At 38.7% G+C, this 25,912-nt stretch overlaps 1 protein-coding gene and 1 long non-coding RNA gene across 2 annotated transcripts; one reads left to right on the top strand and one right to left on the bottom strand.

The window, feature by feature from the left end:
* Nucleotides 1-544: 544 nt before the first annotated feature.
* On the bottom strand, nt 545-23,452 carry eif4g2a (eukaryotic translation initiation factor 4, gamma 2a). The gene is given in 21 exon segments (NM_001014289.2): nt 545-1,674; nt 6,329-6,450; nt 6,780-6,988; nt 7,069-7,273; nt 10,828-11,086; nt 14,472-14,687; nt 14,772-14,876; nt 14,955-15,083; nt 15,375-15,482; nt 15,567-15,703; nt 15,805-15,943; nt 17,707-17,889; nt 17,968-18,078; nt 18,160-18,311; nt 18,395-18,461; nt 18,544-18,675; nt 19,636-19,738; nt 20,000-20,125; nt 22,066-22,131; nt 22,335-22,444; nt 23,286-23,452. Coding segments are annotated over 20 exon segments (2,676 nt in total). The 5' UTR covers nt 22,376-22,444; nt 23,286-23,452; the 3' UTR covers nt 545-1,608.
* On the top strand, nt 7,273-12,152 carry LOC141375190 (uncharacterized). Its single transcript, XR_012382825.1, has 2 exons — nt 7,273-9,202; nt 10,365-12,152. It is a non-coding gene; the product is annotated as an uncharacterized lncRNA (long non-coding RNA).
* Nucleotides 23,453-25,912: the final 2,460 nt, after the last annotated feature.

Genomic DNA, 25,912 nt, shown 5'->3' with positions numbered 1-25,912 from the left:
TATTAGAAAATGTTTCCAACATGGCATCAATAATACAATAAAAGCCTACCTACGGAAAGCATTGCACAATACAAATGAGGAATACAGAAGAACTAGATGAAAAATTAACTTTAAAAATTACACTGTGAAGCATCATTTGTATGGGCGCCTCGTTTACCATTTCAGTAACTATATTTCTACTTAATATAACCATAACATGTTTGTAGATTTCATTTCTGATCATCGTTTTTTTTCCATTCCTGAAGATTGAGAAACACTGAAAAATCACTGCATATTCATTATTAATGTCACTATTTAGTGCCAACCAACCACAACCCAAGCATACAGAAGAAAAACAGAGCTCAGTGTTCAAACACCGGACTCGACATTGAGGCTTTAAAATGTCATCTTATAAATCTGACAAGTTGAAAATTGTCCCCAGAATAATAATAATAAGCTTAATTTTAATGTAGAAAATGACATACAATAAGTGTAAGGTTGCCGATACGACGAATGCTCTTTGTTCCACATATTAATACAAAAGAACACATGAAATAAGGCCAAATAAATGCTGGTGTGTAACTTTATTGAAAGCAACAGTGGTACACTGAACATTCTGAGCTCGTACACCATACAGTAACACTTTTTAAATAGCAAATCATCGTACAGGCGCCACACGAGAGCGGCTCCTACCTAATGATAAAGCTTTAATTTTTTTCCCCCCTCATGATTAAATAAATACAGACATCATGGGCACACTAAGTTTGTAAAACCACAATTCAGAAATTGAACATCCATACCAAATTTCTCATCTTGTTTCATCTTTATTTTTTTTTTCCAATTAAAATGCATTTAAAAAATTACACATTTCTGTCTGGATCAAATCGTTGCATCTAAACAGGCTGTGTTTGGTAATCCCTGAACATGCTGTAAAGAAAAATAACAATAATTCAAGTATCAGCTTGACAAGTAGTAGAGGGGGACGAAAAACGAAAGAAAAAGGCCGCATAATTCATCTCTCCCACATGGCTTTGTTCATTATTATTAAGAAACAGGAGGGGAGGGCAAGGGAAAAAAAGAAAGAAGTACAATCAAATAACAGCAAAAGTAAACCATATTTTTTTTTCTCCCCAGATTCAAGCACCTTGCAGATGGAGAGAGTTTTCATGACTCCATTACACACAGCATAATAAACACCCAGTACTGTGAGGTACGAAAGCATCGACTAAACATTACGGTAACCGATGATGACTGAGGATCCGTTGTAACAAACAAAAGTGAATATATATATTGCAGCAACTCAAATATGACACTGAGCAAAAGTGCATTTCTAGAGTTTTGTGCTGAAAGGAACAGCAGCAGAAAAGGCTCTTGCAAATACAGGTTTCTTAAAATGTAGAATAAAAAAAACAAAACAAAAAGAGATGCAGTTTTAAAGCTGCTAATACCGTTTATCTGTGGTGGGTTTAACAGATGCTAGTCATTACATGCTTAAACGATGAGGCCAAAGAGAAGCGTGAAGTAATACGTTGGCTTGACACTGCAGAAAACAGCGGCACGGAATGAAGTGCGGCAGTAAATACAGGTGAAAGGGGAGAGAAAGAATGGATGAAGGCTTTGGCTGGTTGTTTAGTCAGCTTCCTCCTCGGACTCCTCCTCTTCTGCAGTCTCCAGCCACATCAGCCACTGGTTGACCTGAACAACAGGAACAGGGATTGTGTCAATAGTAGTTTCCATCCACCCATTTTTGAGCACTCTGATACCCATTCATCCATCTACAGCAGGGGTCTCAAACTCGCGGCCCGCGGGCCATTTGCGGCCCTCAGTGCAATATTTTGTGGCCCGCGCCGACCGCTGTACACTGACAGAATCAGCGGAGCTGGGAGAGAGAGAGCGCTCCCCGCTCCGCTGATTCTATCCGTACACAGCGCGCTTGTTTCTCAATGCGCGTTGTCGCGCGCGTTCTGATCAGCTGTGTTGTCGCGCGCGTACTCAAGAGCGGTGTTATCGCGCGCGTACTCAAGAGCGGTGTTATCGCGCGCCTACTGAAGGGCGGGACCGAGGGTGTGTCGCGTCGCGGGGGCACTTTTGATCATTTTGGAAGGGCACTTTCTATGCAAGACTAAAAAGGGCATGTGCTCTGCACAGGTTGAGCCCTATGTGTGCACGTGCCTGCCCTGCATCTTATATATATTATAGGTAGATACAGACTGGTACAGACTGATGTGACTGGAGTGGGGTGTGGGTATTTTATTTATACATATATACGCCTTTTTTTAGGTGAGGGAATGGAAGTTTTGAGTGAGTTCCCCCACTTTTTTCCCTAGGACTTGGCCTTTTTGGGAGCACATATTTGTGTGAGAAGTTATTCTCCACCTTGAACTTCAATAAGTCAAAGTACAGGTCTAGACTTAATAATGATCATCTTCAAGCCATACTGAGGGTCTCAACTGCTTCCGCTCTAAAGCCAAATGTGGTTCAGATTTGTGAGAAGAAGCAACGGGAGAAGAAGCAAGTAGGCAAAAGATGCCATGTTCAGAAGAACTGTTCATAATCTTCACTCAATGTTCTATTAATGTTCAGGACACTTCATGTTCAGAAGAAATAATTAAAACTGTTAATAATGACATTTGAGGACTTTTTTTTGTGAAATCCCTTTTGTGGCCCAGCCTCACCCAGACTTTGCCTCCTGCGGCCCCCAGGTAAATTGAGTTTGAGACCCCTGATCTACAGTCTGCACGAAATTAGAAAAAAAAAAAAATCTAACATTTGGATATGTTTTTAATACAGCGATATAGATCTTGTGACAATACAATTTCACAGGGCCCAAATTGCGACCGTTTGTTGCTTATGGGTCCGAAATCATATCCATTGGCTCGTTTCCACTGACTGGTACGGGTCATCTTTATCAGGCTTGCGTTTCCACTATAAAGGGTACCCTTTTGGTGGGCGTGGTGTAAGACAGAAAGTTTCAGTCGCATCATGTGAACGACCTGTGCAGTTTTTTTTGTAGACATTTCCTCAAGCAAGAATATCATATTAAAAGCACTTCTCACAAAACAGACGCTTTACACCAGGGGTCTCAAACTCAATTTACCTGGGGGCCGCAGGAGGCAAAGTCTGGGTGAGGCTGGGCCGCATAAGGGATTTCACAAAAAAAAAGTCTTCAAATGTCATTATTAACAGTTTTAATTATTTCTTCTGAACATGAAGTGTCCTGAACATTAACAGAACATTGAGTGAAGATTATGAACAGTTCTTCTGAACATGGCATCTTTTGCCTACTTCTTGCTGCCAGAGACTTGACAGCGCTTCTTCTCACAAATCTGAACCACATTTGGCTTTAGAGCGGAAGCAGTTGAGACCCTCAGTATGGCTTGAAGATGATCATCAAGTCTAGACCTGTACTTTGACTTATTGAAGTTCTAGGGAAAAAAGTGGGGGAACTCACTCAAAACTTCCATTCCCTCACCTAAAAAAAGGCGTATATATGTATAAATAAAACACCCCCACCCCACTCCAGTCACATCAGTCTGTACCAGTCTGTATCTACCTATAATATCAATATATATAAGATGCAGGGCAGGCACGTGCACACATAGGGCTCAACCTGTGCAGTGCAAATGCCCTTTTTAGTCTTGCATAGAAAGTGCCCTTCCAAAATGATCAAAAGTGCCCCCGCGACGCGACACACCCTCGGTCCCGCCCTTCAGTAGGCGCGCGACAACACAGCTGATCAGAACACGCGCGACAACGCGCATTGAGTGACAAGCGCGCTGTGTACAGATAGAATCAGCGGAGCGGGGAGCGCTCTCTCTCCCCACTCCGCTGATTCTGTCAGTGTACAGCGGTCGGCGCGGGCCACAAAATATTGCACTGAGGGCCGCAAATGGCCCGCGAGTTTGAGACCCCTGCTTTACACACATAAATACTTGTGTATAAATGTTGATTACTAACTTTTCTATAAACAGGAGTTGATTATAACTGCAGATCAATGACAGTGCAAAATAGGCTACTGTAACGTCTGTAATTATATAAAATAAATAAATAAATGAACATGTATAAACACATTCAGCCCCTTACAGTCTCCGATATGTTACCAACTACAGAAGAACTACACACAGCAGACATTTCGTTCTTAATTAGGTTAAAAAAAACACAAAGCATAGTATTCATCAGGACGATGATATATGAATATATAATTCTGCTGTAATCTCTCGCTGTGTATTTCAAACATGGCGGGTCCTCTGTTTATATTCTGGCTTGTTGTAAGTGAATGACGCATCTCTTCTGTAAACCAATAGTGTTCAGCTGCGCATCTAGCTCCGCCTTTTGGTACCCTTTCTTGTGTTTGGGACCCTTTCGAAAGGGTCCCGAAAAAGTGGTACGGTTTGGTTCGGTTCACCTTTTGATAGTGGAAACGGCCATAAAAGCGTACCAAACCGAACCGTATCGTACCACTCAGTGAAAATGGGCCATATGCGACCCCAAAATATATTTGAGAGCATTTGTGTGAGTGGATAAAATTGATGTCGTGCGACCAGTTTTTACAGCCAAATTGTTCACCACATGCGTGGAATTAGGAGGCATTCACGCATTAAGCATCTTTGCTCCTAAAACGGCAAACGCAGCGCTGAGGAATAGTTTAAAACAGTTGACATGTCAACTTGCTGCAGTGAACAAAGCCTGCAATGCTTGCCCCACCATCAAGCTCTTCTTATTGGTCCACTGCGCTAGAACAGAACATGAATGGATTGGTTAATATCAGCTGTCAATCATTCGGTTCCGATGACAGGGAGCTACAGCCATGAAAATGTAAAGGTCTGGATACGAGAGAATGTAAACACTGACAGATTTAGTTTTAGATCCTACCAAAGTTTAGAAAGTTACAAATAAATGGCAGATCGGACTAGTGATCATGACAATCTAATCTTGTTTATATGAAATAAAATGCTCCAGAGCAGGTTTGATCCTACAGGCCTGTTGTCATGAGAACAATGACCGACCGACCATCTGTCTATCTACCTACACGAGTTCCACAACTTTTTGCCAGAATGGTCTGAAGAACAGAGTCGAATTTAGTAAAAAAAATTAAATTAATTTCAGAAAAACGGTCTAGGAGTTTAACAAATAGGCTTTCATTCTAAAACAAAATGGCGGACAGGAAGCTTAATTGATTTTGGCATATTTGGTATCAATGGTCTCTGCATGATCCAGGGAATAACAAGAGAAGTGCAAGCGTCATGTCAAAAAGGAAAGTTTAGAAAAAGTCATTAGCATTTTTATATTGCTTGAGGCCACAAGGTGGTGCTGCTCCAGAAGTTTGAGCAATTTCAAGGGCTGCGTCCAAAACTGCCTACTACTGAGTAGGTACTGCATTTGAATTTAAACGTACTACTAAGCCGTTAGAAAAGTATGTTCTATACAGTATGAATGGAATTCGGACGTACTACATCCGCCATTTTGTCATGGAAGTGAAGCAACTGGTAGTTGGGTCGGGTAGGTCACGTGACCATTCATGAATTCTCTTGCAGGGCATCATGGGATATCGCAGCGTACATGGGATGTGCACTTCAGAATCTTGTCGGAAGTAGTAAGTCATGTGGGTACTTCTCGCATACTGATTTTCGAAATCTATTAATTCGGACAAACTACTAGGCTCGCATACTCTTTTTAGCATACTGTATAGTATGGAAGTATGCGGTTTCAGTCGCAGTCAAGGTATGGTGTCAAAGATGCATACCATATTTTGTAATTATACGCGAATACGTTTACAAAATACAGCATTTAACAAAAACCTAAATGGCCTACTCCCAAAATGGCTGATCTGGGAAAATTAGACATCCTTCAACTCTACATGCTCTGCCAAATGTAAAGAGACCAGTTTTATGAGATTTGGAAAAGAGTTGAGACGTTATAAAAAAGGTATTCTTTTGTATCTTCAGACCACTAGGGGGCAGTGCACCAAAACACTGCAGATAACCTCAGACTATGGTTGTCATACCACACACCAAGTTTGGTATGAATACGTCAATGCGTTTCGGAGATAATCGCCTCAAATCCATTTTTGCAAGTTCTACGTTAAATTTGTTCGCAAGTTCAACGAAAACGGTTCATTTAATCAACTTTAACTCCATAACTCTTGGTCAGCATCCATGCATCTATGATCCAGGATAATTACTCATGGATGGATACTCCTGGATGAATGTATATGAATATCTATTCTGGATCGTCTTAATTCAATAACAAAATGCAGCTGACAGAGTAATCCACACACAAAAGAATGGATCCCTGGTGAAAGGCTGTCATTGATTACTGCAGTCAGAGGACTGAACATGTTGCTCTTTACCTGGAACAATGCTTTCCCTTTCCCGGGAAACTCCTGGGTAATGTCTTCTTTCCATGCTAGGAAGGCCTCTTCTTCAATTATCTCCATATCATAAAAGTTGACAAAGTAGCGCAGTAACATTCCTACAGAAATGACGTGGGATAAAAAAAAAAAAAAAATCCATATTTAAAATACTCTAAACAAATTTGACTGTTTTCACATTCAGACCAATCGATTTTATTCACTTTAGTACCATAAAATGTATAAGGAACACTTCATTAAATAAATCTAACCACTACTTGTACTACAGATTGATAGTAACAAATTTAAAATATACATTTATATTGAAATAATATAAGAATAACTTCAAAATCATTTTTTTTTTCATCTACATCACAAAACTAATGTATATTAAAAATAATAATAATAATAATAATAATTCACAATTTCTTATCTAAAAGCGTTTACATACCTTTAGGAAAAGCATGTGCATTGCAGTGGACTTGCAGTGCATAGAGAGCACTGACTTGCAGCTCCACATGATCATGCAGGAATTTTTGCATCACCGGTTTGAAGGCAAGGAGCAGCTGCTTCTCCTGGTCAAGCTGCTCTTTCGTAGGCGCAGATAACTGCTCTTCATCATCAGTGGCATACATCTCATGGAAAATATACTGCAAAAAGCTGGGAGAATTGAGAGGTTAAACCAACTGTACACCAACTAAACTTTAACAAACGCCTTCAATAGAAACAGTCAGCCATACCTGGTCATCAGAATGTTAACGAAACCCCTATCGGTGTGCAGTTTGGGAGAAATGTTGTCCTTTATCCACTTGTAGATGGTCTGCGGGGCAGGATCTGCTTTAATCTGCTTCAGCAGCTCCTTCTCCAGCTTCATGAGAGGGAATAAGAAGCTCAGGCCCTTCCCCTCCAGAATCTCCAACATGCGATCTTTGTTTTGATCAATTTCTGGAGGAAGTGACAGGAATATGGGAAAACCATGAAGTCCGAAAAGAACATTTTCCAGCATACAGTGATCGGAATGGATTATCAATAGCTATGTTTCGATCCAAATAATTTAATATGCGCAAGACATAAATAATCACATAAAAAACAAATAATCAATAATTCAAACAAAGTAAAAACGTAATTTGAGGCGGTAGGAAAAAAAAAAAAAAAAAAGACAGCTTTTATTTATAAAAATGCCATGTGCTTTAGAAGACAGTATGCCAACACGCAACGAATGTGTGGTGGCATTTGAAGAGGAGCACAGACGCTTTTGACCTTTCTGGAGGTCATTAATAATATAATAACACTAATACTGAAATAATGAAGGCGTTTTAGAATGACCAAAACAACATTTCTAATATGTTAGTGTGCTTAGCTGGCTGGTTTATCCATTCTCACGCATTTTTAACATCACATGATTTCTTATAACAGAATCACATGACTTTAATGTGCATACTGGAATTTACTTGGTCCAAGTGTTTCCATCGTAGTTTAATCTTTTCTTATCGAATAAAAAGGTTTATTCTACTCAGTTATGAGTGTTTTTTTTAATGCACATTTTTAAAGTAGGTGAATGGAAACATAGCTAGCAACAGATTTAAGTTTCAGCAACTTAAAATGTTACGCCTGAAAGTGAATTCTTAATTTTGGCTGAAATTACTGACTGAAACAGTGACGTTTCATTAAAGCTCCTCCGATGACAGGTTCTGTCTGCGTTGGGGTCCATTTAGTCCTGTCAACTGTGTAAACATTAGATCTGGAATTGACCACTGATTTCTTAATTTTAACGTGACAAAAAAAAATCTTTAACAAAATGAAGATAAATGCAGTTTTCAGTGGATGGGTTGTTAAATACTTATCCTATACATGATGATAATAATTCTTAGGGCAGAATAAATACCATTATTATGATACAACCAACCCTAAAAAATGCTTTATCAGCAGTAAACAGGGTTCATACACATTTTTACTACAAAAACTCCAAGACTTTAAGACTTTTCCAGAACTTTTAAATACATTTTCATGACGTGATGTTTCATGTGATGACTACATATACATGATAAATAGTAAGAAAAACAATGACACTCAAATTACAGCATATCATAGAACAAGCAACAATCTATTTTGTTTGAATTTGTTTTATATCTATTTAAAATTGATTTTGATGATGTCTACACAGCATTAACAATGTGAGAGCAAGTTTTTGGCCAAGGACAGAAAAGTAGTAAAGACAACTATATAAGTTAGGGCTGCTAAATATTTCGTTTCAGCATTGATATTGTAATGTGTGCATCTGCAATAGTCACATTGCAAGATTTGCCATGTTGGGATTATAGTTTAATATAGAGTTTAATCATAACTGAGTGAAAGTTTATCATCTGCATGCGTTTTTTTTTTTTTTAAATGGACGCAAAAATGATATAATTTAATAACTTCTACAGTATTGAAAAAAGAGAAGAGTAAATAGTGAGTACATTTTAATCTTGGAGTAAATCTTTAAAGCCTGTGCCTTTGTGAACATTTCAATATTTCTCAAATATTCTCATCTAAAAACATCCGGCCACAAGAAATGTTTTGTAACTTTAATAAAGATTAAATAATATACATTAGAGACTGTTCATGTACAGATATTGAATAATCAACACTGCATAGTGAATACCTGAAAACTATAACTCACTTTTATCTTTACTGTTTTTTTATTTATCTATGCTTGTAATTTATTTATTATTCGACATTCACTGCTCTACAAAAACCCCCCTAATCAATCCAAATAAACCTGTTAAATAATCTGGTGAAATTGTATTTACATCGCAATATATAAAATCACAGAAATTAAAAATATCGTAATTCTTCCAATATCGCACAGCCCTAATTCAAGTATTCAGATAGGTATTAGTAGGGATGTAACGGTATTGTAAATACCGTCATACCGCAATATTAAATTTTTTCGATATTACCGAAGTCGCATGACTCGGTAAAACTATAACGTTAGGTCTTCTGAGAAAATTTGCTCAGGCGAATGAAGCGAACGGGAGCTAGCTGAAACTTCATTTCCCATCAGCCCCGGCGTGGCCATAATCCTTTGCGGTCTGTTGTCGCTACAGATCCAGTAATGCGGAAATGGAGTGTGCTGCTAGTAGCGGAGATGAAAAAAAGATGGAAATGATCGAACCTAAAGCGGGTGTTGTCGCCGCGCGCGTGCTGAATAGCGGTGCTGTCGCGCGCGTTCTGATCAGCTGTGTTGTGGCGCGCGTATTGTAAAGCGCCGAGGGGGGGTTGAGCGCGCATACTCGAGAGGTGTTGTCGCGCGCCTACTGAAGGGCTGGACTGGACGGAGGTTGTGTCGCGTCGCGGGGGCACTTTTGATCGTTTTGGAAGGGCATTTTCTATCCAAGACTAAAAAGGGCATGTGCACTGCACAGGTTGAGCCCTATGTGTGCACGTGCCTGCAAATTGGGGAATACGACTAATAACAGTCATGGGGACTGCAGAAACACAGCACACTGTTCAGATTGATGCAGACATTGACTTGTACCGCAAAGAGACCTCTATCTCACTCATGGTTTGTCTTCTCAAGTGGGGGAAAGACAATGCACAACGTTACCCACTGCTGTCAACCTGGGCCAAGTCATATCTCTCTTGTCCCAGAAACCTCAGTCCCAAATGAGAGGGGTTTTTTCTGTTGCAGGGGACATTGTAAATACCCAGAGATCCCAGCTTTTACCAGATTATAGTTATATGATAATTTTCCTTTAAACCCATCTCTATCTAAGTGAGTGATTAAATGTTGAATGTGATGAGTTTTCAACAATACTAAATTGAAACTTTATTTTTTTACATGGTTTAATAATTTTTTGTTATTAAAATTGAAGTACCTGTTTCAAAGCTAACAGATAGATGGCTAATTTGTATGTCATTGACACTTTTGGCACTTTTTTGGAGTATTTTCAAAAGTTTTTTTTTCCTGTAAATGATTCAATAAATACCGTACCGTGACATTCATACCGAGGTATTACCGTACCGTGAAATTCTGATACCGTTACATCCCTAGGTATTAGCAACTAATTTCCATGACTTTTCCCAAAACTTTGTTGGCTTTTTTTGTGTTTCCAAAACTTTTGCAGGCCTGAAAAATGCCATGTCAATTCCATGACAGTACAAATAAAAATATATATATTATGTAATGATAAAACAGGTTATAGATATTTTTCAAAGTAAATTAACAAAGCAAATTTGCAAACATTAAGACTTTAAATTGCTATGAACACAAATCCTTGGCATATGATTAACTATTTATTGCACTTATTGTGATCTAGATATTGCATTTTCTGTAATCATAATATCTTTGATATATTGTGCAGCCCTAGTTAGAGCGTTTAGAAATACAGTTTAATGATCAGCTGTATAGAAGTATTAACTTTTCAAAGGCATCATAACATACAGTTAATTTCCTTATAGGTTTTCAAAAGGACCTGAATGATGATGAAAGAACAAGCGTACACAAAAGCACCAACCTGGCAGCATCTTCTGCATGTTGACCTTACTCTGCTGGAAGAGGTCAGTCAGCCACTCCCGATCTTTCAGTTTGGCCATTTGCTGCAAGCAGAGGAGGAAAAGAGGGAAGTGTGTGCCGTTCTCCAGCGGATGAGCCAACTCTGCCATGCTCACGAGTTCAGCAATGACTGCCCGGGCAGCAAACTGAGCCAGGTAAGACTTCACCAGAGGTACATCCAACTCGATCTTAGAACACTGGTCCAGAACATTGAGGAAAGCCTGAGGAAAATATAAAATGTTAGAAAACGCTCTCATAGTTTGAGCTCAGATGCAACAAGAGTAAAAGTCTCTAGTATACTTCAAAAAAAGTGCTTTTTTGTTTCTCATTTGAGGCCAATAAGTTTGAAAAGTCTGAGTGACGTTACACTATTTCCAACTCCCCCGTTCAGTAGTAGGTGGGGTGTTCATGCTGGTTTAGTACTGCCAAACACACCAATGGCACCTGAGAGTTTCATAAACATCTAGTAAACAGCCTTCTCCAACAAAAAGGGGCCACGTCACATTGCTTAATACTTGCCGTGGTCAGACACTGAATTAACCCATATTCAGCTCTTTAAGTCACCCACCAATTGCGTAATCGCCACTGACCAAATGGTAGCTCAAAAAGGGGTTTAGGAACAAAATTAATTCCCCCTAAAATGTTGCTGTGGTGAGCGGTTTTGAACTGCCAAAACAAACTTGAATCAACTTCATTTCGACTCAAATCTGGCCACGACGATGTAATTTAAGGTGTTTTTTCGATTTTGTTTGAAATATACCTGAGCTTTAAATGTGATTGGTGTGTAGACATACTAGGGGTGCAAGTAACCCCAAATTAAAATGATCTAAAGTAATTTAATTAATAGTCAAATAATCTAATTAATTAGACTAATTGTTTAGATTTCGCCGATTAATAATGTATAGAAACTAGGGATGTAACGGTATTGTAAATACCGTCATACCGCAATATTAATTTTTTTCGATATTACCGTAGTCGCATGACTCGGTAAAACTATAGGTCTTCTGAGAAAATTTGCTCAGGCGAATGAAGCGAACGGGAGGTACCGGAAACTACAATTCCCATCAGCCCAGGCTTGGCCATAATCCCTTGCGGTCTGTTGTCGCTACAGATCCAGTAATGCGGAAATGGAGTGTGCTGCTAGAAGCGGGGATGAAAAAGCGCTGGAAAACCCTAAAGCGGGTGTTGTCGCCGCGCGCGTACTGTAAAGCGGGGATGGAGGGTATGTCGCGTCGCGGGGGCACTTTTGATCATTTTGGAAGGGAACTTTCTATCCAAGACTAAAAAGGGCATGTGCACTGCACAGGTTGAGCCCTGTGTGTGCACGTGCCTGCAAGTTGGGGAATACGTCCCCCAATACGATAATAATCAGTCATGGGGACTGCAGAAACACAGCACACTGTTCAGATTGATGCAGACATGAGATCTCTATCTTACTCATGGTTTGTCCTCTCAAGTGGGGGAAAGACAATGCACAACGTTACCCACTGCTGTCAACCTGGGCCAAGTCATATGTCTGTCCCAGAAACCTCAGTCCCAAATGAGAGGGTTTTTTTCTGTTGCAGGGGACATTGTAAATACCCAGAGATACCAGTTTTTACCAGATTATATTTCTATGATAATTTTCCTTTAAACCCATCTCTATCTAAGTGAGTGAGTGATTAAATGTTGAATGTGATGAGTTTTTAACACTACTAAATTGAAACTTTATTTTTTTTACATGGTTTAATATTTTTTGTTATTAAAATTGAAGTTCCTGTTTCAAAGCTTACAGATAGATGACTAATTTGTATGTCATTGACACTTTTGGCACTTTTTTGGAGTATTTTCATAAGTTTTGTTTTTTCCTGTAAATGATTCAATAAATACCGTACCGTGACATTCATACCGAGGTATTACCGTACCGTGAAATTCTGATACCGTTACATCCCTAATAGAAACATTAAATGATTAAATGCAGTGAGTAGCATACATCATGTTAATTGCTGATGTTGCATCCATGGGAGCAAAAAGTTGGTTACTGCAAGTGTCATTTTCTTCCCAAACGTGCATGATCGCACAAGAAAATCTGGAGAAAAGGCTATGTTTCCATCTAAAAAATGCAAACTAACTTATTGCGCAAAACCGAACTATCGCATAAAAAGACACGCAAATAAAGCAGCGCTTCCATCCAACGAAAAACCAAACAACATAGTCACTTCCTGATTAACTGGCTCCAAATCAACAGCGATAAGAGAAGCTCCGTGAATCTTTTTTTCATGTAGGAAATGACTTGCGCCTCAGAAGGCACGGTGACGTTTGAAGGTGTAAGACGCAGAGCACAGACACTCTAGATTCTGGAGGCAATTAGTAATATAATAACACCAATATTGAGATAGTTAAGGCATTTTAGAATGACCAAAACAACATTTCAGATGTTTTACAGTGTGCTCAGCCTGCTGGTTTGTCTTATCGCACACATTTTATCACCACATGATCTCTTATAACAAAATCACATGACCTTTTTTAATGTGCATACTGGAATTTGTTCAGTAAGTGTTTCCATCGTAGTTTGTGCATCTTTTCTTATCGAAAAAAAAAATATATAATAATAGTTTATCCTATTTAGTCATGCGCATTTTTAAAATGTATGCGCATCTTGGTGTTCCAATTAATGGTCTTTTTTTTAAAGCGCATATCTAAAATGCGCATAATAATAGGTGGATCGAAACGTAGCTATTAACTTATAAACAGTGTTTTCAGGTGCAAGAAAATTTTACAGCCTAAAACAGCTTAAAATCTTTCCAAAGGAAAGGAAAACTACTAAATGTTTTCCTTTATGCAGTCAGAGTCAACTGCTGGTCACTATTTTTGTTAAGCACATTTCTATAGCTTCACGAAATTAGTTGACACATGGTTCATTTTGATCATGTTTGTACCAGATTTCAGCAGTAAAGAGAAAACATTCACTGTGGTTTAAATAGCAGCATGTTTGTTTTGCCTTTTTTTTGTAGTCCCGCAAGATCCTTGTTATATTTAGTAAAGACTTCTGCTCTAGCCCATTTCTCAGCTTGTTCTCTATCAATGACACTCTTTATTTGCTCCATTTACCTGTCCTGTGTTTGTCTACACACAAATCAACAATTCGAAAATATTAAGTAAATTTCTAAAATGTGGGCATAACAGTATTTGGTTTGCAGGATCAAACTATTTAGTTTTTATTTTGTATTTGCAAGAAGCAGGGATTTATTTATTTTAATAAATTAATTCATTTATTTTAATAAATGAATTAATTTATTTTTAATACATTTATTTATTTTAATACATTTATTTATTTATTTATTTTAATAAATTAATTTATTTTTAGTACATTTATTTATTTATTTTAATAAATTTATTAATTTATTTTTAATAAATTAATTTATTTATTTTTTATAAATTAATTAATTTATTTTAATAAATTAATTAATTTATTTTTCACAGGCTCAGCAAGATGGACGGACGGACGATTATTTTAAGGTTTGTAATGGACCCATGTATGCCCACTTCATTTTTACCCTCGCATCTGCTGAATGTGTTTTAAACATGAGCCACATACAATCCACATTATTCTCCTAACACACACACCTGCAAAAAGTTCTCTCCCGAGACCAGTCCCTCCACACGGAGCTTATTGATCAGAGTGCTGACATGCTCTCGGTCCTCATCTGGGTTCTCCAGCGAGCATATGATCATCTTGCTCAACATCTCAGGTAGGAAGTGTTTGGGAGCTTTCATCTCCCGCACCCCGTTCACAGCATCATTCATGTTTTTGCTGCTCAGGTAGGAGGTCACCACAGTCTCCTGTACAAATAAAAGTACAAGGAACGGCTCATTCAAACGTTTTGCTGGACAAATGTCAATAAAAAGATGTCAAGGGGTACATACAGTCATCTTAAGAAGTTCCTCTTTAGCAGGAGGCGGCTTCTTGATCGTCTTCTGTGGCTTCTCCTGGATTGGAGGTGGGTTTGTTTTCAGCCCAAGCTGTGGTGGCTAAACAAAGGGTAGAGTTAAGCACATTTTAAAAAAGAAACAGACTTCGTTCCTTTGCAAAATATTTGTCTTTATTACCTGTCCCAGCGGTGGTGTGGATGTACGTGGAGGTTGAGCACTAGGAGGAATCATGGTTGGGATCTGAGGCTGCAACTTTGGCATTTGGTTTTTGTTCAAGATGAATGACTGAGCTGGTCTCAAGCTAATCTAAATTATGAAGAGAAAGCCATCCGTATGAGTCATCGTATTATTTTGCATTAGGTTTCATCACCCAATATATCTTAATAAAGATGAATAATAACAACAATAACGACCACAAAAAAATAGAAGTATATTACAAAAACATTAGTAAAAAATGAGGAAAAACGAAAACAAACTGACTTAAAATTGATTCTTTTGCTGTACTGTAACCTTCGATTTTATTTTTGCACCCAACACACTTACATTGATAACGACTGAAAGGCTGTTGAGTTGATGTAAAATAAAATGTGCTCATACCTCATCAGCATTCAGCTGTCCTTTCTTAGTGAATCGTGGTGGCATATCCTTAGACTGAGCTTGCTGTTGAGATGAATGAGTCTGGTTTTGGAAAAGCAGGTTCTGCCCCTTTGGCAAAAAGAAACATACTTGTTAGTTCCGCTAACATTTCGATTCCCTGAATAATCAATTATTTGGTAGCTTGGCATTTACCTGGTTGGATTTAATGAAAGGCTGGGGTGCAGGAGCCATGTGGCCACTGTGCCCATTGAAAAGAGGGTTTGTGCGGCGGCCCATGGTTGGCGAATACCTGTCCTGAATGACCCCAGGGCCAGTTCCAATCCCACTGCCTAAGACCAGACAACACCGTTATTAAGCTTGCAATGAACCATAGTCCAAATCCAGTCATGCACCACCTGCCCCAGAAATGTCAATACACTTCAGGACATACCTGGCATCTGCCCAAACATATCCGCTAATCCCCCAAGAGTTTCTCGATCAGGTTTTATTCTTGTCGGCATGAACGAATTCTCTTGAAAGAAGTCAGTTCTTATTCCTTGAGTCATAGGTGGAATAAAAACACCCAAATCCTATAAGGATAAAAAAATAATTATTATAAACACCGATAAGTAAACCGGTTTATATATCTACAATAAGTGCAAGTTTTCTTTTAAGGGCACAAACACCTTGCTTATGGAATTAATCATACCTGCAAACTGCAGATCACAAAAATAAATCATTTGAAACTTTACAAACATTGGAAGCGTTTACAATTTAAAAATCTGTCATTAAAATATAATAGGATTATTCCTATTTTAATCAGTAATGTTCTACACCATGTATGCATGGTTGATAAGAATGCAACGATTCACTACATTCATGATTTGAGATGATTCTCACAATTTAGAAAAGTTTACAAGGACAGTCTTATTTATTTATAGCAAGTAATGTGCATTTATATAGCAAATTTATCGTGTGTGGACATACACCCAAAGCCCTTTATCAGGCAGTCACAGGACAATAGCGTCAGTGCGCTAGCAATAAGTGGAGTGGAGAGACAGTGATGGAGGCAATTTGGTGGATGGGTAAGATTGGTAGGCCATGATGGATAAGGGCTAATGAAAGGAATTTGATCAGGACCACCGGGGTTACACCCTTACTCTCTACATGGGATTTTTAAAATGACCACAGAGAGTCAGGACCTCACTTTAATGTCTCAACCGAAAGACGACACCCCTTCACTTTACTGGGGCATCAGGACTCGCACAGACCACAGGTTGAGCGCCCCTGCTGGCCTCACTAACACCACTTCCAACAGCAACCTAGTTTTTCCACGTGGTCTCCCATCCAGGTTCTGACCAGGCTCAGCCCTGCTTAGCTTCAGTGAGTATACGGTCTTGGGCTGCAGGGTGATATGGCTGTGGCCTAGACAGTCCACTCAGAATGGTTTGGCATATCAAACAGTTTGTATTGTCAGATTTTAATCATTAAATTTTATTAAATTATATGTATAAAAGGCCTAATCATGTATTGGTCAGGTTTAAAGGTGTCGTGGAGTGCTTTAAAATTAGCATTTTTATTTAATTCGTTTTTTATAATTATTTTTTACCTTTATTTGGAAAGGATAGTAGAGGTTGCAGACAGGAAAGTATTGGGAGCAGAGAGAGGGGAAGGGTCAGCAAAGGACCTCAACCCAGGGTCACCACGAGCACCATTGTGCTACATGCCGGCACACCCAACCACTAGGCTTTTGGCACCAACGTGCATTTTTATTTGATTTTGACGTAATCTCAACTGAAACAAAGGGATGGTGGGACAGTGTAACTCCTCCCTTGAAACAACACTATTGGCCATTTGATTTTTTTTAAACCACTGCTCTGCCAGTGAGCGGTTGAGTTCAAACAGAAATGAAAAGTGTTCTGAAGGATTTGATTGATTGGTCACGATTTGACGAAAAACTGAAGTATGAAGTGAATAAAACCGTTGATCCATTTAGGCCAGGGGTGTCCAAACTCGGTCCGAGAGGGCCAGTGTACTGCATATCTTAGTTCCAACCCTGATTAAAAACACCTGAACCAGCTAATCAAGCTAATCATCTAGTTATACTAGAAACTTCCAGGTAGGCGTGTTGAAGGAAGTTAGAGCAAAACTATGCAGGACACCAGCCCTCCAGGACCGACTTTGGACACCCCTGATTTAGGCAGAAGTGACAAACCACAAGCTTTGTTTATAGCAATTTTAATCTCCGAAACGCTAGATATCCAAAAAACAAACAATACTGATACTAAAATCTAAAAAAAAAAAAAAGGGGGGGGGGGGGGGTCAAGAAATAAATTAAAGGGCAGGATCTGACCTTTACTGCATCCTGACGGATCTGGTTGATAGTCTTAGGTCCATTATCAATAAAAGCTTTCCGAGGCACCCAGTTGTTCTCTCGCAGCTCCACAGTATCCTGAAGCAGGAATCGAATCCTAGCAGGCAAGTCCTTGTTGTTCATTAAGGATCGCATACGGCCGAAGTACTGATCCATTAAAGACTGCAAGAGAAAAGCGCGTTAGAAAATGCCACTGCGCCTTAATGCAGTCAAAGTCCTGGTAGTCTTAAAGCAGCTTACCTTGGCTTTCTCATGATCTAGCCTTGGCCCCACGGTTCTCATTATCTGACAGAGGCACTCCAAATCCTCCCCCATATCCTTAAGTTGGACTCTTTTCTTCTTTTCCAGAAGCTTTAATCAGAAAAGTTCATGTTAGAATGATGGCCGAGAGCGAACATCAATATTTAAATGGATTATTTATGAATGACTCACTGTTTTGATGCATTTATGAAGGATAGACTCATGAATGAGATCGAGCTTGCCAAGTTCTCCAATGAATTTGATGTTGCCCAGCATTTTGATCTTGGCAATGGCACGCTGCTCCTCCTCCTCAGAGGTGAGAGGGCTGTCATTTTTATCATAGACTTAAAAAGAAAAAAAAAAATGAAGTTAGAAAGACAAATCAGCAGTGCTGAGATAAAACAGACACTTCCAGAAATCTACTTACTGTCAACATTTCTGGTGCGGTTTTCAAATTCATCTTGAAGTTTGGATATCAGAAGTCTCCTGAATGTCTGTAGGAACACGATTAGATAATATAAGTGTGCTTTGTGTTATGAACCCTAAGGCAAACAGATAGAAGTGACAAATTCTTACAGTGCTCTGCTTTTGTGATGATTGGATCTCTGTTGATGGGCCGTCAAAGTTTGGAGCATCCTCTGCCAAGCGCAGACATAGCTGAGCATATAGCGAGCTATACTTCGGCTCTTCGAGGGCTTTGTCTACAATCTAGTTGATAAAAGGAGCAGATGGTTTAATATCATTATGATAAAAGCTTTACCAAACAATTGCACTTAACATTTCAGATTTAAAAAGTTAAATCAATAATTTTATCATTGCTGGAAATAATAACAGCTGCTTGGAATTGTACTCTTACTTGGAAAGACAATACAGAAAAAAAATAGCTCAATTTATAATTAGCTTCAAATCATTAATATTTAATTATCTTTAGAAATGTTTAAAATTGCCACAAAAGAGATCTTATTGTAACGTATAATAAAAGTGAAATAGGTTCTTGAAAAATGCAGTCCATGACTCTACTTTGCCCATGATAAATTGACTGAAATATAGACTAATTTAAAATAATCAATTTCAATGGCATTGTACCTTCAAAATCATTGCATTTTGCTATGAAACTGCAGGCATTGAGTGTTTAGAAATGTCACCAATTTATTAAGAAATCTAGGGAGGACACCGAAACAAAACAGCAATCTCTTTAGTAACATTCAACATCTAGCAATAAATTTTAGAAAATCAATTTAACTATGTTTGCAACCAAGCGCACAAAATCTAGTTGATAAAGGAGTAGATAGGTCAATATAAAAGCTTTAACAAATTATGCAAACAGTCACATTCTATATTGTCAACGCTTTTTGTAATTTATCATTTTACTTGAACTTTAAGAAATAACTCAATTCAGTTATTAAATTATTAATTATCTTTAGAAGGGTTTAAAATTGCTACAGAAGGAAAGGGATCTTATTGTAACATATACTGAAGTAAAAGCTTCTTAAATGAGTGAAAAATGCAATGCATGACTTGACTTTTCCCATCATACATCGACCCCCCCCTAATTTCAAATGGTCCATTTCAATTTTATTGTAAAAAATTCATTGTTGTATTTTGCTAGTAATTACTTGCATTGAGTTGAGGTGAAATTTAATTTTGGAAGTGAATAAAATTCCTCACCAGCAAGATGATTCCTTTGAGGACGAGCTTTGAATCTACGCCCACATTCAGGAGCTCAAGGCATAGCTTGTCAAACTTTTCAGGGGTCAGTTTATTAAGTATGCTGGAAGGACATGAAAACAAAACAGCAATCTCTTTAATAACAACCAACATCTAGCATTTATTTTAAAAAATTAATAACATTTTGCTTGCAACCAATTACACAAATTTATTAAATATTCTGCCATGCCACACCCATGCAATTTTTCAGTATGACTACATCATTTATTCTGCTATCAGCAGCATAATCTATTGTTCTTGCAAGTCAAATCAGGGGGAAATTCTACTGTAGCTTTGCAGTAGTAAATTAATTCCAGAGCCTTACCCTCTCACTTTCCTGAAGATTGCATCGTGTCGTTCTTTTTCATTGGAGGAGTTGACATCTCGTCTAGTGCTTCGTGAAGGAACCCATCTCTGAACGCTAGGCCCTGGGGTTTTCCCCAGGAACTCGCTAGAAAACAATGGCACACATTTACTTGTTTTGTAAAGGATTCAATGAGCTGCTTATGTCACATGAAGCACTAAAATACTAGAGACAGCATTTAAGGCCCTGTTTACACTAGTAAGTTTTAGTTTTAAAACGGCGTTTTAGAATGAAAATGATCCGGGTCCACACTGGCATTTCACCCAGCATTTGACCAACTCTCCGTCCACATTACACCGCTGGAAACGCACATCCATTCTTCACAATTGTGACAGAGTGAAACAGCTTTATAAATGAGATGTATGGTGGGACTCGGACTTGCTGATTGGATCACTGAATCTTTTATGTTTTCTAGATGCTTTGTTCTTGGTTTTTGTAGAGAAGCGTTTATAAAAAAGGGGCATTTTTCACCAGATCATAAGCATACATGTAATAAAAAGTGCAAATTTTTTTTCAATACTTCCAAATTCCATAAAAAAATATTTTAAAAATTGACTTTTTCTCATGAATACAAAAGGTACTAGTCAAATTTTATTTAGTGCAGAATTTGTTGCTGACTGCCATTTGGCAAATCGAAAACTCTTGGAGGTAACGGTTCATTGGCAGAATTTCTCACTTTATTGGTCAACATTTGCAGATGTAGTCATTGTGATATAATAACATCAACAACGAGCTTGTGAAAATCTACAGAAATTATACGCCTCTATATGAAACTAACTCTAGACTTATCTTTTCGAAAGTTACCTTAAAAAGCCTGTGTGAACCGGTAGTTGTGGAGACTCATTTCAGTATGATGCGCATCATTCCCTTATACCAAACTAATGCTGCGTTCACACCATACGTGGCACGCGCGTCAAGCGCGAGTGATTTACATGTTAAGTCAATGCAAGCACGCAAATAGACATCCTGCAGCGCGATAGGCACAAATGGCGCTGCGCGAATGACGCAAATTGCGCGAATGGCGCGGGGCGAATTGAGCGTTTTGCGAGTTTGACGCACTTAACGAGCATTTCGCACGAATCTCTCGATTTCGAAAATCTGAACTTCAGCGTACATTTGTGCCGCGTTAACCAATCAGAAGCTTGCTCTTGTGGGGGCGTGATTGTGACGTAAAATCTGTTGCCGGTGTTCTGAGGGAAATCCTCCAGCCTTCACCAACAATAATTCATCAAACTCGGCTTGGCTCAGTCAGAAGCACCGCTGAAAGCCTCCGTCATCCAGGTTAAGTTTCTGGAGGAGTTTATGAGCTCACAGAGCTGAATGCACCTCTGAAAGCATGTAGTGGACTCAGACACGACCCTAAACGTATCGATGCTGTTTTTCAGTCTTCATAAAAGCACATAAACACTGTTATTTTCTTCATAAAATCCATGTTAGCCATTTAGCTATGAAGCTAGAGTCACCGGACAGACAGAAGCCCTGCCCATCACGCGAATCCGTGTCTGTTCTGATGTGAATTTGACACGCGAATGAAGCGGGGTTTGACGCGTGTATGAAGTAACATTTTGAAGTAAACTCAAATGTTCACGCGGCTATTTACGTGCGAATAGCGCGATTTATCCGCGCGTTCCGCGTCTGGTGTGAACACAGCATAACAGTAAGAAGGGTGTGGTTAAAAATATTGTAGCTTAAGCCATCCAACTGACAACAGCAGAGGAGGACAGCCAATCCAAATGCTGAAGCAAATGGTCAGATTTTGTTTAAAGATTACCAAGAAATATTTTTTTGTTTACCTAAATTGTTACCTAAAGAATAACAATGTGCACTAGCAAAATTAACATAGTAAATTTTGATTTCATACCAAGTACCATCCTATGTATATTTTTAGTCATTTAGAATTTTTGGAGACATTGCCTCTTTGTTCCTCTGGAGGAAAAAAAGCATGCTTTAATACAAATTAACTAAAAGAACATTTTAAAACGTACTACAGTAATATCTCCCAAATAAATCAAACTCTCTAAATGTACCTGTTGCCGACAGACTTGGGATAGTGCTGAGTTGCACCCCTACCTCCTCCTCCGCCCGAAGAAGCACTAGAGAAGGGAAAATTTGTCTTTTCAGGTCTACTAATATATATTTAATTTCAGATCTCTATAATCAACATTCACAGATAGCCATGGGTAAGAGATGTTCAGTCAGACACTCCGTTTTATTAAAAAGCAACCAGTATGTACAACACCTCAACCAAATAATAAATTTGCTTAATCATAAACAGTACTTATGAAACAATGAGTACCTGAAACGAGAAGCACCCCCCTCTGCAATCACACTCTCCACTTTGGCGGCTTGACAATGAAAGATCCTCAAAAAGAATGAGAGTGAAAGGGTGGGGGTGTAAAACACGGCCTGAGAAAAGAGAAAAGCACCTTAATTCATCACAAATCACACCATAAATGGAAATGACAAGCAAAGAACTTAAAACAAAACATCAAGCAGAGAATAAATGGTTGTTTTAGTTCCTGTTAAAAAAATGTAAAAGCTGTTAAAATGTAAGAAGCTGCCACCAAATCTGAACAAAGCCCAAGGCCTCTGCCATGAGCTCAGATTTCACAAAAGAACCTTGATTTATTAAACCGCAATCCCGTGATACCATATTTGTGCTCATTCAAATGTTTGTTATTCATTACAATGGATGACATCTGTACTGTTTGAAGCCATGTAAACTTTATGATGATGCTGCACAATAATTAAAATTCACACTCAGTTGTTGACATACATCTCCTCTCGTGCATTAGCATTGAAGCTAATTTTCACACACAAGAAACCCGACTAGATTGAGACACTCAAGGCTAAAACGGAGCTCAACAAAGAAGTAGAATTTAAACCTATAAATGGAGTTTGATAACATGTCACTTGTTAGTGTAATAATGGCCGGTTTATGGTCAAATGTGCGGTTTACCGGTAGGGTTATTGCGACAGAACAGCTGATCTAATAACTAGACGCCATTTTCTCATAAAGGAGCATAAAGGGAGTCAGGAGAGCCACACAATTAACATATAGACACACACAACTCACACATAGCGCTAAAGCTAAAGGGTTAGCTTGGTAAAGGCGGTCAGCTCGGAGGGATAACGGACTGTAAGTTGTTATGGATCTAGCAAAGGTAGAAAGCGAGAACATGCGAGTAACCGGAGCCATTTTACAGCAGCAGGAGCCTAGGCTAATGTTAGATGAGAACAAGCTTACCTTTTCTAAAGGAACTTCAGCTTTGATGGTGTTGGGTTACCGAAAAAGAAAAGAAAAAAAGGGGAGAAAAGAAGAATATTTTTATTTTAACGTTATTAATATTATGGTTAAAGACAGTGCGCCTTGAGGTATCAGTGGCCCCACCGGTATGAGGAGGAGAACTGTGTGATCTGACGTCACGCACAGCCGCAACTTTATTCACTGGACGCGTCAAACGTGCTGGATGGTGCGTCAGCGTCAAGTTTAGCTGCACCCTCACTGGACAACTTAAAAAAAAGATTCACGCTGTGATTTGTTTCTCGTGACTCTTTTCATCAAAACGATTCGCTGAAAAAACGATTTAATGAGTGACCCTTTTCCTGCATGTTACAATTTCGCCAGTAGGTGGCGACGAAAACTTTGAGCGAGTCAATCATTTACTTCAGGTAAATTAGCACACACTCAACCAGTCTGTTTTTCTCAATGCATGTTATAAATCTTTTTGTCAACAATTTATATATGTATAATTTTTATTATATGTTCTGGTTGTATAGGTGTGTTCGACTAAAAAAAAGTTATTATTTTTTATTTCACATATTAAGGTTTTAGTTATGATACTCCCAAAATAATTCCACAGAAATCTGCTGATTTTTACCAAAATTCTCAGCAGAAATAGCGAAAAACGTCTGCAGATTCCATCTGGCCCTACTGATTACACTGCATCATCATCATTTAAAAAAAAAATTATAACAACAAAAGATTTAGAGTAGGCCTATAAATAAAACAGATTATTTACAGTCTTTTCAAACTATTTCATTTTTTAACAACAAGGTAATTATGAATTAAATATATAACAAACGCATGAGAGAAATAAGGGGAAACGAAGGCAATATAAACAAAAACAAATAGTCCTATTAAATACAAAGCAACAAGCACAAATTCTAGTTATAAAGCACAATTTTTTGGTCAAATGATTACCAATTGTGTTACCACAAATGTCATGATTAAATATTGTTAATGTTGCAAAAACATGGTTAATTTGTGGTTACCTTACAGTGTTTTTTTATTATTATTGTTTATAATTTGTTATTAGGCAATCTAAGCAACACTGCTAGTGTAAAAGAGGTCATCTAGTAAGTGCTGTGCAGGTAAACCTCACTCCTCTGACCTCTAAAGGTGCTCTAGCGACAGACGCTTGAGCTAATGTTCTTTAGCTTCCTTGGTAGAGCTACCGACTCCTATGCGGAAGGTCGCCGGTTCGATACCAGCTCGGAGCGGGTTGGGTGGTGTAGGACCGGCGGGGTTACACTAGGTCACATGATACAAACAACAGGCCAATGTACCATAGTACATATTGCAACCCAGGCTTATTCTGAAAACGTACCACTATATACTAGAGCTGCACGATTCTGGCTAAAATGAAAATCGCTAAGTGTGGTTCATACTTCCAGCGCAGCTCCCAAATGATCTCTCTGTGCAATAAACTGAATATTATTTATAACTAATACCTGTTATTCACAGCCTATGCAGGTTCTGTTCATGAAGTGTAGACTTCATTTACAGGCGCATGCCCGCCCTCTCTGTGGTAACAGGTCACGGCCAGTTCACGTCACATGTGACTTCGCGGCCGCGAATACATCATTACATGAAGACAGAAATTACATTTTTGGGTGAATTATACCTTATAAATACAGTATGTGACTCGTTCAACACCATTGGTGTCTACGTTGCTGAATAACGTTTGTAAAACAATGTGAAGACTTGTGCGGCCGCTTTTGCTTCTCTCCTGAACTTGAAAATATGATTAGCAGAATCGTAGAAATGCTGGATTAAGATTGTCTAGGGGGTTGAATCGAGATCGCGATCTTTTTCGATTAATTTTGCAGCTCTTCTATGTACATTTGTAGCGAGGGCCAAATACGTCCCAGGAGCTACATTTTTTGGAGGATTCTGCTTTTAGCGAATCCACCCGAGCCCGCTGTGAATGCTGTTTTAGATCTCAAAGTTCTCTCACGAGTGCTATTCACGCCTGCTGTTCTGAGGTAAATCCACTAGAGAACGCTATCGACTGACTGTCGACTGACTGAATGACTGATTTACCGATCAACTGACCCACCCTCCTTCTTGCCTAAACCCAACCAATAGTGTTTTCAAAAGCACTAATTGACCCGCCCACCCACTTCCCTTAACCCAACTGACAAAAGAATAAAGAAAACCCCTCACCTGATTTTTACCATGTTTTTAGATTTCACCACATTCTTAGACTGTTGTTTGTTTGTTTATTTTATTTTTTGGCTTCTGTTTTTGTTTTACCTGCTTTGCCGGACTCGAACCCATCAAGGTCAGCTCCACTCTTCGTCTCAAGTCCACCGATGTAGATGATGAGCTAACTGGACAAACTGATAACAGCAGGACAGCTGTTTATATAGAGGTAAGCGGTCAGCTGGTAAGCACAAAAAAGGCACACCGTCATACCGCATAGTAGCGTTTTCGTTTTTAAGACTGGCTACATAATTAATTTCTGGCTACCTAATTCAGCGATCTCTAAAAATGTATTTAGGGCTACATTTTCAGAATGAGCCTATGTTAACATATTTGCACACATTCACTGAACAAATCTTTTTATAGGAGTCACACAGTAATCGTGT

The sequence above is a fragment of the Danio rerio genome, chromosome 7 (genome assembly GCF_049306965.1).
Source record: "Danio rerio strain Tuebingen ecotype United States chromosome 7, GRCz12tu, whole genome shotgun sequence".
Taxonomy (NCBI): Eukaryota; Metazoa; Chordata; class Actinopteri; order Cypriniformes; family Danionidae; genus Danio; species Danio rerio.
The sequence above is the reverse complement of the archived record's forward strand: the minus strand, read 5'-3'. Positions and strand labels throughout refer to the sequence as shown.